We start from the raw sequence: 16,197 nt of genomic DNA, 5'->3' as shown, positions 1-16,197 counted from the left end.
GAAATAATTCAATTGAAAAGTCAGCTGGAAGATTACGAAAACCGTGGAAGAAGAAAGAATATAAAACTTTTTGGAATACAGGAAAATTTGGAAGGGAAAAATGCAATACAGTTTTTAGAAAATTTAATTCCTAGATTATTGCAGTTGGATTTCAAACAGCCTTTGGAAATAGAACGGGCACACAGGATTCCAATAAAGAGTCTGGAAAATCAAGGGAGACCAAGACCATTAATATTCAAGATGTTAAGATACCAGCAAGCAATAGAAATTTTAAATGCTGCCAAAAAAGATAAAAACTTAAACTATAAAGGATCCAAAATATGGTTTTTACCAGACTTTGCTAAAAATACAGCAAATATTAGGAAGAAATTCCTTGAGCTGAGATCTCAATTAAAGGAAAAAGGATATAAGTATGGGTTATATTACCCAGCAAAAATGAGGGTATCTTGTGGGGATAAATCTTTGTATTTTGTTGATCCGGAAAAACTAAAGACCTTTCTTTCAAAATCAGAACCTATGTCATTTTAGCACAATGGGTGTTGAAATGAAGGGATAAATACTAAGACTGGATTGGTGGATATTGAACAAAAAATTAAATATAAAGAACTATGGGACTTTAGTTTGTTGGAAAAAGAAGAATATGCAACAAAGAACAGGAAATAAAAATGGACAAGTGAAAAAGAAAATAAAAGAATGTAAAGAAGAAAGAAGGATAGACTGGAAAGACATTAAAGTGAAGTTATTAGACTGAACTTTTAGGAGACTGAAAGATGGATGGTTGGAGTAAAGAATGAACAAGAAGGATTAAAGGACTGGACAAATTAACACAAAAGGAAAAGTGAAGACTGAATAGGAAAATAAATAGATGTGAAGAAGAAGAAAGCAGGACTGATAGACTAAAAGGATATTATAAAAAAAAAAATGAATAAAAGTCTTTAAGAGTGGATGGATGGAGATAAAGCAATGTTACTTACCGTAACAGTTGTTATCCAGGGACAGCAGGCAGCTATTCTCACTAGTGGGTGATGTCATCAGACAGAGCCCCGGTACGGACGTCTCACAAGCACGTGTTGCTTGTAGAAACTTAAAGTTTCTAGATGCCCGCACCGCGCATGCGCCGGTGCCTTCCTACCCGGAGATCCGGGCGTGTCTCCTCAGTTCAGGTAGCTAGCCTGAGAAGCCAACCCAGGGGAGGTGGGTGGGACGTGAGAATAGCTGCCTGCTGTCCCTGGATAACAACTGTTACGGTAAGTAACATTGCTTTATCCCAGGACAAGCAGGCAGGTATTCTCACTAGTGGGTGACCTCCAAGCTAACCTCAGTGGGATGGAGGGGGAGTTGGCGACTTAAGAGAATAAATTTTTCAATACTGTTTGGCCAAACTGTCCATCCCGTCTGGAGAGGGTATCCAGACAATAATGTGAGGTGAATGTGTGAACCGAGGACCAGGTGGCAGCCTTGCAAATTTCCTCGATTGGTGTTGATCTGAGGAATGCTACTGAGGCTGCCATTGCTCTGACCTTATGGGCTGTGACCTTACAAGGAAGTGATAATCCAGCCTGGGCATAGCAGGAAGAGATACAAGCCGCCATCCAATTAGAGATGGTGCGCTTTGATACGGGTCTTCCCAACTTGTTAGGGTCGAAGGAGACAAAAAGTTGAGGAGTGGTTCTGTGTGGCTTGGTGCGATCCAGGTAGAAAGCCAAGGCACGTTTGCAGTCTAGAGTGTGAAGGGCCGATTCTCCGTGGTGAGAATGAGGCTTAGGGAAGAATACTGGAAGTACAATGGATTGGTTGAGATGAAATTCGGAGACCACCTTAGGCAGGAATTTCGGGTGAGTGCGGAGGACCACCTTGTCATGGTGGAATACTGTGAATGGTGGGTCCGCCATCAATGCCTGGAGTTCGCTGACTCTGCGAGCGGACGTAAGGGCTACAAGGAAAAGCACTTTCCAGGTGAGATACTTCAGAGGGGCCCTGTTGAGTGGTTCAAACGGGGGCTTCATGAGGTGGGAAAGGACTACATTGAGGTCCCAAACTACTGGGGGTGGTTTGAGAGGAGGGTTAACATGGAAGAGTCCTTTCATAAATCTGGCGACCACCGGATGGGCCGAGAGGGGTTTCCCTTGTAGGGGCTGGTGGAACGCCGCAATAGCGCTCAGGTGGACTCGTATGGATGTGGACTTGAGCCCAGATTGAGATAGGTGTAGGAGATAGTCCAGCACGGAGGATAAGGAAGCTCGCTGAGGTTCCGTTGACTTAGAAACACACCATGAGGAGAATCTGGTCCATTTTTGGGAGTAGCATTGTCGAGTGGCGGGCTTCCTGGAAGCTTCCAAGACCTCCCTCACTTCTTGTGAGAATTGGTGAGGGGTTACGTTGAGAGGAACCAAGCTGTCAGGTGGAGAGCCTGCAGGTTGGGATGAAGTAGTGATCCTTGATGTTGAGTAAGCAGTGAAGGAAACACTGGAAGTGGTACTGGTTCCCTGCTGCTGAGTTGAAGTAGAAGGGAGAACCAAGGTTGTCTGGGCCACCGAGGAGCTATTAGAATCATGGTGGCCCGTTCGAGTTTCAGCTTGACCAGAGTCTTCTGGATCAGCGGGAATGGTGGGAACGCATATAGAAATAGTTTCCCCCAGTTCAGTAGAAAAGCATCTGCCTCGAGGCGATGAGGAGTGTAGATCCTGGAGCAAAACTGAGGCAGTTTGGCGTTGTGGGGAGCCGCAAAGAGGTCTATCTGGGGCGTCCCCCATTGCGTGAAAATTTGGTGAAGGGGGCTGGAATGGAGAGTCCATTCGTACGGTTGTAGCAGACGGCTTAGTTTGTCTGCTAAGACGTTGTTTTCCCCCTGGATGTATACTGCTCTGAGTAGGGTGTTGTGGCGCACCGCCCAGTCCCAGACTCGTAGAGCTTCCTGGCAAAGGAGGGCCGAGCCCGTGCCTCCTTGCTTGTTGATGTAATACATGGCGGCCTGATTGTCTGTGCGAATGAGGATTACCATGTCGTGGAGTAGGTGTTGGAAAGCTTGGAGCGCATTGAAGATGGCTCTGAGTTCCAGTAGATTGATTTGGTGTAGTCTTTCCGCACTGGTCCAGAATCCTTGGGTGCGGAGACCTTCCAGGTGGGCCCCCCATGCGTAGTTCGACGAATCGGTTGTGAGAACTTTCTGATGGGGGGGAGAGTGCATCAGCAAACCTCTGGATAGATTCGAAGAGGTCATCCACCAAAGTAGAGACTGCCGAAGAGCAGGTGTTACTAAGATGCGTTTGGATAGTGGATCGGACGTTTGATTCCACTGTGATGCCAGTGTCCACTGGGGGACCCTGAGGTGGAGTCTGGCAAAGGGTGTCACATGTACTGTGGAGGCCATATGGCCCAGGAGCACCATCAGTTGTCTCGCCTGTAGGGTTTGGCGAGTAGACACCGATTGGCTGAGATGAAGAAGAGACTCCATGCGTTGCCGAGGCAGGAATGCTCGGAGTCGGGTGGTGTCCAGGACCGCTCCGATGAAGGGGAGGGACTGGGTGGGTTGTAGATGAGACTTGGAGAAGTTGATCTCGAAGCCCAAATTCTGGAGGAAGTAGGTTGTAGCCAAGGCCGCCGAAGTGACCTCTGGGGCTGACGGGGCCTTGATGAGCCAGTCGTCGAGGTATGGGAATACCTGTAGACCCCTGTCCCGGAGTGCTGCGGCCACTACCACCAGGCACTTTGTGAAGACTCTGGGGGACGAAGATAGGCCGAATGGTAGCACTCGATACTGTAGGTGCAGATTTCCTACCCGAAATCTGAGGAACTTTCGGGAGGCCGGGTGAATGGGGATGTGAGTGTAGGCCTCCTTGAGATCCAGGGAGCATAACCAGTCGTTCTGCTCGAGGAGGGGGTATAGAGAAGCCAAAGTCAACATGCGAAACTTCTCTTTGACCAGGAACTTGTTGAGGGCTCGAAGGTCTAAAATGGGTCGCAGGTCGCCCGTTTTCTTCGGGACGAGGAAGTACCGGGAGTAAAACCCTCGGTTCAATTGGTCTGACGGGACCGGCTCGACAGCCCGAAGCTGAAGTAAGGTTTGGACTTCCTGAAGAAGCAGGGCGGTCTGCGTCGAGCTTGAAGGATACTCTCTTGGAGGATGGTCCGGGGGGACCCGGTGGAATTGAAGAGAGTATCCTTCTCTTATGATGGTGAGGACCCATAGGTCCGTGGTTATGGCCTCCCATCGATGGTAAAAAAGATGGAGGCGGCCCCCTATGGGAGAGGCCGAGGTTATGCTCCCGGGGGGGGGGCGTCAAAAGGGCTGGGGAGCCTTAGGTACCGCCGGTGGCTGAGGTTTTTGCTGAGACTTCTGGGGAGGTTGTCTCTTCGCAGGCTGTCTCGCAGCAGGCGTTTGTCTGGGCATGTAACGCCGCTGGTAAATCAGGGGTGGCCTGGAAGGTCGAGACTGTTGAGGTTTGGGTTTGGGCCGCAGGATGGATTGAAAGGATTTTTCATGATCCGACAGCTTCTTGGTAACAGTTTCGATGGACTCATCGAACAGGTCAGCTCCAGCACATGGTACGTTGGCGAGTCTGTCCTGTAGGTTGGGATCCATATCGATAGTACGGAGCCATGCCAGGCGACGCATAGCTACCGCGCTTGCGGCGGCGCGTGCCGAGAGTTCGAATGCATCGAAGGAGGATTGCATCAGCTGGAGGCGTAATTGGGAGAGGGAGGCTACCACTTCCTCGAACTCGAATCGAGCTTGGTTGTCTATGAACGGAGTGAACTTGCGGAGCACCGGCAAGAAGAACTCCAGATAGGAAGAGAAAAAGAAGTTGTAGTTTAGCACCCGTGACGCCCTCATGGAGTTTTGGTAGAATTTTCTACCAAATTTGTCCATCGTTCTCCCCTCTCGGCCCGGCGGTACAGAGGCGTAGACCTGGGAGGGATGAGAGCGTTTAAGGGAGGACTCGACCAGTAGGGATTGGTGGGAGAGTTGAGGGCCCTCGAACCCTTTATGGTGCACGATGCGGTATCGAGCATCGAGTTTGCTGGGGGTCGCCGGTATGGAATACGGCGTTTCGAAGCACTGCATGAAGGTCTGGTCCAGTAATTTATGCAAGGGGAGCCGAAGCGACTCCGTTGGAGGGTTAGGTAAATGCATGGTGTCCAGATACTCTTTGGAGTATCGGGAGCCCGTGTCAAGGGTCACATCCAGATCCTCCGCCATTTGTCGGAGGAATGATGAGAAGGACAATTGTTCCGCCAGCGTCGGTCTGTGGGACGGGCTGGAGGAGGAGGAGGCCTCCAGGTCCGTGGACATCGGGGAGTGACAAGGAGAATCGGGCACCAGTGCCTCGTACTCCGGGCCCCTCGGGGGGGACACCTCTGATGAGGAGTATCCCCTACGTTGCAGTTTTTTCTGCGGTGACACCTCCGAATGGCGTGAGGAGTGCCAGGATGAGTGTCTCGATCGGTGCCCGTCTCGGTGGCGGGACGGGGATCGGGATCGTCTGTGCATCGCATGGTCTCCCGAGGCCCCCAAGTGGATAGGACTGGAAGCAGTGGATCGCAACTGGGTTTGCGATGCGGGTTCTTGCGATGCTACCCAAGTCTGGTAAGGAGTACGGAAGAACTCTTCCTGACTATGCCCAGGGCTTCGAGTATCGATCGGAGGTCTGGTCCCATGTTGGCGCGGAGGCGTAATGGGTTCTAATGGCGGCATATCGGTAAGCGAGGCTTGCCGCGTGGGCATCGCCGCCCTCCCCCGTTCGTCCTCGTCGGTTGTCGAGGTCGAACGGTGTGGGGGAGGGGGAGGGGGCGGACCGCCCCTTTGGACCGGTACCGGGAGGTCACCCTGTATGGCAGCGATGAGCCCGGGTCCGATGGTCTGCATGAGCTCAACGAATTGGGCTTCCAGCACGGACCGTAGCGAAGCCGATAGGGAGGGATCCGCACCGAAAGGGGGTCCTCCTGCACGGACATCGCGCTCCTTCGAGGCCGAGTGCTTCTGCTTAGTAGCTTTCGGCACTTTGATGACCATTGGTGGCACTGTGGAAGGAAGAGGTACCTGAACCGAGGAGACCGGGGCAGGCACCGACGTCGAGCTCGTGGATGGTGTCGGGGTGAGCGATGCCGGTTTCACCACATTCGATGCAGGAGTGGTCGATGCCGGTTTCGCCCGAACCGGGGAGGTATCAGATGAAGTGGAGGCTGAGGGATCCTTAGCTGTGTCCATCTTGAACATCGATTCCCACAGTAGGCAACGCCGCTTGAATGAGCGTGCCGTAAGGGTAGAGCAAGGTCTGCACGATTTCGGGATGTGGTCAGGGCCCAAACACTGCAAACAGCGCCAGTGAGGGTCCGTGAGTGAAATCGCGCGTTGGCACTTGCTGCACTTTTTAAACCCGGTGATTGGCCGGGACATAGGCCGGAAAATCTCCGCCGCTAGGTCGAAGCCAGTGGGCCTGAGCCACGTGGCCGGCCCGTTCGACCTGCCGGAGGAAATAATCTTCTTTTTTTTTTTTTTTTTTGAAAAAGAAAAGAACTGTTAACTGTAATTAAAAGAAAACGAAAACGCGGACAAGAAAGGCAAATTTAACTGAATTCAGCTAGCGCATGAAGAAGTTGAACTTCTCAGCTCCGCGGAAAAGAAAGAACTGAGGAGACACGCCCGGATCTCCGGGTAGGAAGGCACCGGCGCATGCGCGGTGCGGGCATCTAGAAACTTTAAGTTTCTACAAGCAACACATGCTTGTGAGACGTCCGTACCGGGGCTCTGTCTGATGACATCACCCACTAGTGAGAATACCTGCCTGCTTGTCCTGGGATAAGAAATAAATATGAAAGTTCAGTTTATTTAATAAGTCAGAAAAGGAGAAAGTAAAGAATGAAAGGACAATAAGGAAAAGATTGCAGAATGGACTAATGATAGAAAGGACAAGTTATATGATATTTAAATGCAAGTAAAGGAAAGGAAAATGAATAATATAAAAGAAAGATACATAAGAATTTATTGGTAGCTGAAGGAATGTAAAGATTGATGTTGTGATAATATAGTTTTAAAAAGATTGGATTTAATTTGGAGAAGAGGAAATATAAAAAGGGGGGGGGGGGAAAAAATTATTTTGAAAATGAAATACAAATGTTTAAATACAAATAGAGGATAAAAACTTATAAAATTGAAGTTGTTGTTTTTTTTTAACAGAAATATATGAAGAGATGGATATTTGTTGTTGGATATTTAAAGGAGGATAGGAGAAGATGGATTAGATAATATAAGATATAGGAAAATGATACTTTTTATTAAATATATGACTATGATAGAATTTTCTTGAATGAAATAAAATGTTGGGGGAATGAATTAGAGATTGGTGAAATGATAAAAATGCATTAATGGAATGTTAGGAAATAAATATGGTTATGTGACTAAAGGTTAAATAATAGATAGAGAAATTAATTACTTTAAAATGGAAAAAAAAAGAAAAAAGGTTTTATGATTAGAAGAGAGATATAATTAGATATATTGTGGAGAGGTAGTGAGTTTGTCTCAATAAAGGATAAAGGGGTTATTAATAAATATTGGTTGCCTGGGGGGGAGGGGGGAAGTTGGGATTACTGTCCAATGTGTGTCCTTAAGCAGTCATTATATTGGGGAGGGAGGGGTGGGAAGAAGGTGGGTATTAAAGATATTACTAGGATGATTAAGGAAAAGATTAATAAGGGATTGGGTAATTTGGAGGTAAGAATGTGTGCCATGGGGAGAAGTTTTTTTAGATCTTAGTTATGGAAGAAGGAAAGAGGAAGATTATGATAAGGAGTATAAAATATATTATGTCTTTTAAGATATTTTCTATTAATGTCAATGGCCTGAATCATGTAATTAAAAGGAAAAAGGTATTATCATTTTTAAAGAAGCAAAACGCGGATGTTTATTGTCTGCAGGAGACCCATCTTAATATAAAGGAATCACAGAAACTAACGGGTGGGTGGGTGAAAGAATGTTTTTTTGCTCCAGCAGAGGGTAAAAAAGCAGGAGTAGCAGTTCTTATAAATAAAAAGTGTATGGCCAATTTTAAGATAGTAAATTCGGACCCACATGGAAGATGGCTACATGTTGATATAAGTATGGGAAATAATGCCCTGACATTGTTCAATATATATGCCCCTAATTCGAATCAATCAGAATTCTTTAAAAAATTGCAGAGTATGTTGTTACCACTGGCTGCTTCTAATTTAGTGGTGGCTGGAGATTTTAATGCTGTAATGGATCCATTAATGGATAAAAAACCAGGTAAAAGTATAAAATCTTTAGGTTTAGATAATTTGGTTCAATCATGTGATTTGAAGGATATATGGCGTATTCTTCATTTTAATGATCAGGAATTTTCATTTTGTTCACAGGTTCATAAATCATTTTCAAGAATAGATTATATTTTTATTTCATCACATAAGGTGCAGCAAGTGATTAAGGCTTCCATTGATCCCATTATCATTTTGGATCATGCGGGAGTATGGATAGATTTACAATTAGATCAATTAGAAAATAGAAGACCTCTTTGGAGATTTGATAATGCATTGCTTGTGGATGAAAAATTTTTGGAAAATTTTGAAACACAAATTAGTGATTTCTTTCAAATTAATTTAGTGGAAGATACATCTATTGAAAATGTATGGGACGCTTTTAAAGCGACTATGAGAGGTCATATTATATCATATTCGGCTTTTGTTAGGAAACAGATTAAAAAACAGTATATAGAGTTAGAAAAAGAAATTAAAATACTAGAAACTAAATTGGTAAGCAAATGGGAACATGATGTATTACAAGCTCTTTTGAAAGCAAAAGGTAAATATAACGAATTAGCTTCAAAAATGATAAGAAGAGACTTGTTTTCCAAACAGACAATGTATTATGGAAATTCTAATAAGACGGGAAGATTATTGGCAAATTATCTTAAAGCAAAAAAAAGAAGAACTAACATTAATGGGATAAAAGATGATAATGGTATAATAACCAATCAAACGGATATAATTTTAAAGCAATTTCTAAAATTTTATAAGGACCTGTATTCTTCCGAGCCTTATTTGGAGAGGCAAAAAGATGGTAAAAATTTTTTAGATTTAATTATTGGACCTAAGGTTCCTGATCATATAAAACAGAGTTTAGATGAACCTATATCATTAAAAGAATTAGAAACAGCGTTGAGATCTCTTAGAGTTGGATCCGCTCCAGGTGGTGATGGTTATATAGTAGAATTTTATAAAACATTTCAAAATGTCCTTTCCCCATATTTACTAAATTTATATCAGACACAACTTATAAAAGGTGATATTAAAGGTACTATGGCTGAATCAATAGTAATTGTTTTGCCTAAGCCAAATAAAGATCCTACTTTGGTTTCAGACTACAGGCCTATATCTTTAATAAATGTGGATAATAAACTTTTGGCTTTGAGATTAGCCAAAGCTCTCCCACATATTATAGACACGCATCAGACGGGTTTCGTTGCTAAAAGACATTCCTCTAATAACTCTAGATTATTGTTTCACATGTTAAATTTATCAAAAAAAAATGGATGAACCGGCTTTTACAGTTTCCTTGGATGCAGAAAAAGCGTTTGATAGGGTAGAATGGAATTTTATGTATCAGGCTTTAGAATGGTTTGGTATAGGTTCTGGATTTATACAAATGGTAAAAACATTGTATAGCTTCCCGATTGCAAGATTAAATATTAATAATATGATATCTGATGGTTTTCAATTGCAGAGGGGAGTTAGACAAGGTTGTCCTTTATCTCCTTTGTTATTTGATGTTGTATTAGAACCCTTATTGTTAGCAATACAGCAAGCAAGGGGGATACAGGGTATTCCATATTCTGATATGGAATATAAAATTTCGGCTTATGCGGATGATATTTTACTTTATTTGAGGAATCCAGAGTCTACCTTATCTTGTCTATTGGAATTAATTGATATGTTTGGCAAATTTTCAGGTTATAAAATTAATTGGAGTAAGTCTGAACTTATACCTTTAAATGTTCATTGTGTAAAAGGATTATTTGACGCTTTTCCGTTCATAGGGAAAGAAGAAGGATTTAAATATCTTGGCATTCAAGTTAAAAATACAATTGAAGATACAGTAAAAGAAAATGAAAAATTTGTATTGAAAAGAGTTACAGAGTTATGTGAGCAATGGAATCCGTTACATCTTTCTTGGTGGGGGAGAGTTCAAACTATTAAAATGATGATCTTGCCTGTAGTTTGCTACCAAATGAGTATGATACCTATTTATTTTCAGGGGTCCTTTTATAAAAAGCTTAATAGCATTTTAACAAAATTTCTTTGGCTTGGTAAAACGCATAGAATAGCTTTGGTATCTTTGCAAAAATCAATTAAGGCGGGAGGGGTAAATTTTCCAAATTTTTATAGGTACCATCAAGCCTATATTTTACGTCAGGGTATGTATTGGATCCTCCCAGAACTGATAGATAATGCACCGGATTGGTTATATTTGGAATGGCGCCTTATGTTTCCCCTAAATTTAGTTCATCTTCCAAGTATCAACATGCCTAGAAGATTCAGAGAAAATAAGATATTAATGGATACTTGGAAAACGTTGAGGTTTATTAGTAAATTAACACCTGTCCCAATAAACAAGTCAACTAATCAGTCTTTATGGATAAACTCCAAGATTAAAATTGGCGGAGCTCAAATCCTTTGGAAGGAATGGATTATTGCAGGCATTAGATCTCTGAATGATGTTATTTCGGAAGGTAAACTGCTGGAATTTTCACAATTGCAACATAGATTTGGTCTTAGTAAAACACAAAGTTTTAAATGGTTGCAATTGAAGCAGGCCATTCAGGTTGGGTTCCCTGAATGGAAAACATTGAATAATCAATATAGTTTAGAGTTCTTATGCTTCCAAGCAGACTTCCTAGGGCATCAAGCCGCATTGTGGTATAAATTAATATCTGGATATTTGAATAAAAAACCAAAAAATGGTCTAAGAGACATTTGGAGCATTGAGATTAAGCATCAAATTACTGCATCTCAATGGCCACTAATTTGGTCTTGGAGAATGAGATGTACAGTGTCAGCATCTATGAGACAAACTTGGTTCTTTTTATTACATAGAGCTTTTTGGACCCCTACATGTTTGCAAAAATTAGATAGTTCTAAGTCCAATAAATGCTGGCACTGTAATCTGGAACCTGGGACGTTGGATCATTTACTATATCATTGTCCCTACATTAAAAGTTTTTGGAATGCAATTTGGCCACAAATTAATAAATTGATGGAAAATCATGTAGCAATATCATATGATACAGTGTTATTTGGAATGATGATGAGAAAAAAAAAGTCAAATTTCACCAGAAAATAACAAGCTTTTACTAGTCATGACAGGGGTTGCCATTCAGCATATAACTAATAACTGGAAGAATCATAGTAACCTTAATTATACATTTTGGTGGAATACAATTTGTCATATATTCAAAATGGAAAGAGTAATAGCAATACAAAGAGGGACATATCCTAAATTTATAAAAATATGGGGGCCATTGACAAAGTATTGTACTGAATGAATAATAGGATTTATCTTCTTCTTTTCTTCTTTTTCTTGTCTTCTTTATGGCACACATGGAGGGGGGTAGTGAAAATAATTTTACATAACATGTTATAATATGGTATACAATATGTATAAGGTGATTGGAAAGTACTTGAAGGGTGGGGGGTGGAAGAGGGGATAAAAAAAAAATTTGTTCAGAATATTATGTAATAGATATAAAAGTGATATTGTGTATTCATTAGTTGTAACTCAATATTTTGTACACTTCATGTAAAATATGAAAATGAATAAAGAATTATAAAAAAAAAAAAAAAAAAGCATGGATGTTATTTTAAAATATGCATCAAAAATATAATGCTGTAATACTTCTTATTGTTTTTACTATTTTTAAAAATATTTTTTCTTCTGCTTTCTTAATACTCTATATCTACAACCTTTGTTAAGTGAAAGACACTTTACAATGTGTTCAGTGCTCTTCCACCCAGGTCATTAGCAAAACACTGTAACAGTGTGTGTGACTGCTGGGAACTATCATCGCACATGTATGTTCCCACCTATATATCTACTCAAGTTCACAAAACACCAACTTTAAATTGCTACTTAACTTTAGCATAGATGTTCCACGGTGATGATGTGCAATGAGGATCTGCAGTTCACAGTTTTTTGTTTATACAAAAGTGCTCGTGAAAAATCAGGAAATTATATTAAAACCTTCAGTCATTTCATTGCTTTTTTTCTTATTTCTCTGGTTCTCCAGTAAGGCTATTCTTATGTATTCCATGTATTAACAAAGGTTGAAAGAAGAGTAAATGTAAGTTAGCATGGTTAAAAGATGAGCTAAAAGAGCCTATTAGAGCCAAAAGAACATCCTTTAAATAATGGAAAAAGGATCCAAATGAAGAAAATTAGAAGCAGCATAAGCACTGGCAAGTTAGATGCAAAACATTAAGGCTAAAAAAAATATGAAGAGAAACTTGCCAAAGAGGCAAGAACTCATAGTAACAATTTTTTCAGGTACAGCAGAAGCAGAAAACCGGTGAGGGAATCTGTGAGACCATTGGAGCAAAAGGAGTGCTCAGGAAGGATAAGGCCATAGTGGACAGACTGAATGAATTCTTTGCTTTGGTGTTTACGGAATAAGATGTAAGAGATCATGTAAGTGATCTACTTGAACCTGAAATGGTTTTAAAGGATGATGATGCAGAAGAATTGAAAGAAATCTTGGTGAACCTGTTAGTACTAAGCCAAATTGTCAAGTTAAAAAGTGATAAATCACCTGGACTGGATATTATACATCTCAGGTTACAGATCACTAACTGCAGATCAGCAATTTCATGTTTGAGTTCTTTCAGTACCCTGTCACTAAAATCATCCATAGCACCAACCTTTCCATCTCCCTTTTTTCCCAGTCACCCAATGTACTGCCTCTCTACACACATACCATTCCAGTGCGGCATGTTGAGTTGACAGGTAGCATTGGGCTGCTTCTTCCTCTGCTGTCTTGTGCTCAACAGTTCCTTTAAGCTGTGAGGGCCTTCCACAGTTGCATGGCTTGAAACCATTGAGAAGCAAAGCAGAAAAGCAGCCCAAGGTGCAGCTGTGCAGCTCCTCCTTTTGCCGTACTGGAGTGGTGGGAGTGAGTCAGCTGGAAATAGAGCTAAATCACAACAGCAGATTATACAGAATTCTGCATCAGAAAGGCAGAATTCAACAGGTGTCTGTGAAGGTGGGGAAGTCTACACAAATTCTGCATTATGCAGTAGTGCAGATTTCCCCAGGAGCAATAATGGCAGAAATGCTCAAACTGATCATCTTCCTCGGAATAAAAGATTATAAGACTTGCACTCACTTTATTTGAACTGCTTAACAGGAAGTCAGTTTAGCTCTTTTTAAGTAGTGATTTTCAGTCATGTCTTACCTATTATAAAAAACCTGATTACATTTGGTTGTTTTGAATAAAACAGCACTTACAATTTTCTACGATAGTAAGAAATATGTGACAAAGTAGATATATACTTACGCTATATATTCTTGTTCATCTTCTGCCTGAAAATGGTAAGTTCTATTATCTAAAATAAAAATAAATAATATATTGTAAATGTTTCATATGGAGAAATTAGGTTCTTACCTGCTAATTTACTTTCTTTTAGCCTCTCCGGCATGGGTTAATCTTACAAGTGGGTTATATCTCATCATGACCAGCAGGTGGCGGCTGAGACAAAACTTTGGAATAGTACATATCATGTGACTCCTCTTTAATTACCTCAGTCTGACGTACTTAACGTTACCATTTTTGCCTTCCCCTGAATATAAAATCAGAATGCAGAAAAGCTAAAGATGTTCATTTTGAGACGTGGCAAAGCAATGAAGGTAAGGAGTATAGTGGCTGTGAAGGAGTTACATTTGTATTTATTGTTTTGCAGGAAAGTTTGTCATCAACTGATTTTGGGAGTTTACAACATAAATAAAGACTTTGTGAAATATTGTATTTAGGCTGTCAGGTTTCCATGGTTACACATATAAGGAAGCTGACTTTTGAGAATTTAATTGTTGATTTGTGAGTGATTTATAATTGTTTTGTTGTTTGTGAGGTTGGTAATTCTGTGTTTACTTCAGATCTGGTGTAGTTGATACTAGACGCTTTGGTTTCTGTCTGTTTCACTAGGCGTGAGTGACAGTGATTGAGTATTTCTTATTGTTTCGGCTATTTACTTTTTTTTTTTTTGAAATTTTTTATTCATTTTAAAACTGACAAACAAGTGATTAATATTAAAACATTACATTACTAATAAAATATACAGCACTTGACATTCTTATACATTGTGACAAACCCAGGTCCGTTTCGGGTTTTGGCCAAAACAAACCCGAATCCGTACCGGGTTTTGCCCCAGTGATCAGGAGTATTCACAGTGCACCTAGATGCAGGAGGGCTGATCAGGTGACCTGCCAATTGATTGATGAAGCTGACTTCTGCTCTGATTCTGACATGTAGGTAGAAGAGACAGGGCAGGATAAGATTAAGAGAAAAATCCTACACTCCATGCAGACCTGTCACTGTCAGAAAGCTTATTCAGTTTGAACAGCCTGTTAAAATCAGGGCTAGGGAGAAACCTGCCTGTAATAGCAGGAAGCAAGCCGGTGTGTGGAAAACCCTTCCCCCCCACCTTCTCAGAGGGGGAGTGGTTATCCACAGGATATAACGAGGCACAGGGGACATATGAGGGGGAGAGAGGAGAGACGGGAGAATGGGAAGCTGAGAGGAGGCAGTCTCTCACAGACTGTCCCATGCTGAGGCAGATGAGTTACCTCCTGTCTGGGACACTGGAGTACAGCCAGAAGGAGAAGCCATGGAGGGGCAGGAAAGCTGTGTAGGAGCTGACACTCTGCCAACACCCATGGAGACCCAGTAAGCCTAAGATTGGGATTTAATTTCTTTATGCTGCAAGCTTGTCTCTTACCCGTTTGAAGCCAGTGAAGCTCTGCTGGGAAGCCACATTTTTGAGGTTTTCTGTAAAGCAGGAATGTGTGTGTTTTCTGACAAACCATTTTTAATGTATTTCCTGTATGATGATTCAGCTGGGAAATCTCGATGGTCCTGCACAGCTGTGCCTGATTGCTACAGCAACGTTTAGAGGGAAACGTTTGCTTGATTTTGAACTCTGAATAATGCTGTGATTCTTATGTGTTCTGGACTGTTGGATAAAAGCATTACTTATCTGATTATTACTGCTCTGGTGAAGAGAACTGTATTTCTTGACTGATTAAAGTCCAGAAGCAGGGGACTGTACACAAGGCAGTGCTGACCCAGATTCAACTGCCTAATTATATTATTGTGAACCTTTGTATTTCATGCAATATCAGTCCATCTTGAACTACAAGGCTGTTGCCTATATTTTTTTGATTTATTCAACCAGTGGTTGAAATAAAGTTTATTTTTGCTTTGCCATTTCTGACTAAGATGCCTTTATACTTTGCATGCTGATAAGTTTAGAATGTGCCTGTTCTGGAGGGGCGTGGCTTAACGCGAGCACAGGATGGAAGTGTGATCGAGACGCTCCTCTATATCTGGGCAAACTTTTAAAATTATAATTCTCTTATTGTTGATTTTGAGATGAAAAAACAAGTTTGAATTAAATTTAAAACCATTGTAAATTGATATTGAGCTCCTCCGATGAAATTGAGATAGATACAGAGAGAGGAAAACTGAAAGAGAGATTGCCGGTTTTTCTCTCAGCGCTGGTTTGAAGCGACAGATAATTAACAAAAAAAGAAATCTATTAACAGAAACAAACGGATAGCAACGTTATTATAAAAGAGTGAAAAAAGAGGTACTGCAGAGAGTTGGATGAAGTCTGGGTGAGAAATTTGAGAGAAAAGGTCTGTCTCTCTTTTGCCGGTTTTTTAGTGTCAGATGACAGTTGCTGTAGTGACGAAGTATTTTTAGAAAAAAAAAAAAAAGCTCACAGCGTGAATTACGCCAGCCTGCCTTGCCAGATCTAGAGTTTATCAAGAAACAATTTCCTGCGATCCTGAATGTAATAGATCAATGCTGATCTCCTTCGTTGAAACGGAAAAGAAGCCTAAAAGGTGAAAATCAAGAAGTAAGGGTGCCGTTTTTTTTTTTTCTCTATCCTGAACAGTGCAGAGTGAAGGGTTGG

The 16,197-nt window shown here is 41.7% G+C and overlaps 1 protein-coding gene across 7 annotated transcripts in view; it reads right to left on the bottom strand.

Moving 5' to 3' along the window:
• The window catches only part of ASAP1 (ArfGAP with SH3 domain, ankyrin repeat and PH domain 1), a 558,081-nt gene that overhangs the window by 246,306 nt on the left and 295,578 nt on the right, over positions 1-16,197 (bottom strand). For all 7 annotated transcript variants that reach the window (XM_033933030.1, XM_033933029.1, XM_033933028.1 and 4 more), the window contains one exon: positions 13,560-13,608. In XM_033933030.1, coding sequence (XP_033788921.1) covers positions 13,560-13,608 — 49 coding nt within the window. The remainder of the gene's footprint in view (positions 1-13,559; positions 13,609-16,197) is intronic.

This window comes from Geotrypetes seraphini, chromosome 2, assembly GCF_902459505.1.
Source record: "Geotrypetes seraphini chromosome 2, aGeoSer1.1, whole genome shotgun sequence".
Classification (NCBI taxonomy): domain Eukaryota; kingdom Metazoa; phylum Chordata; class Amphibia; order Gymnophiona; family Dermophiidae; genus Geotrypetes; species Geotrypetes seraphini.
This window is presented reverse-complemented; position numbering and strand designations above follow the sequence as displayed.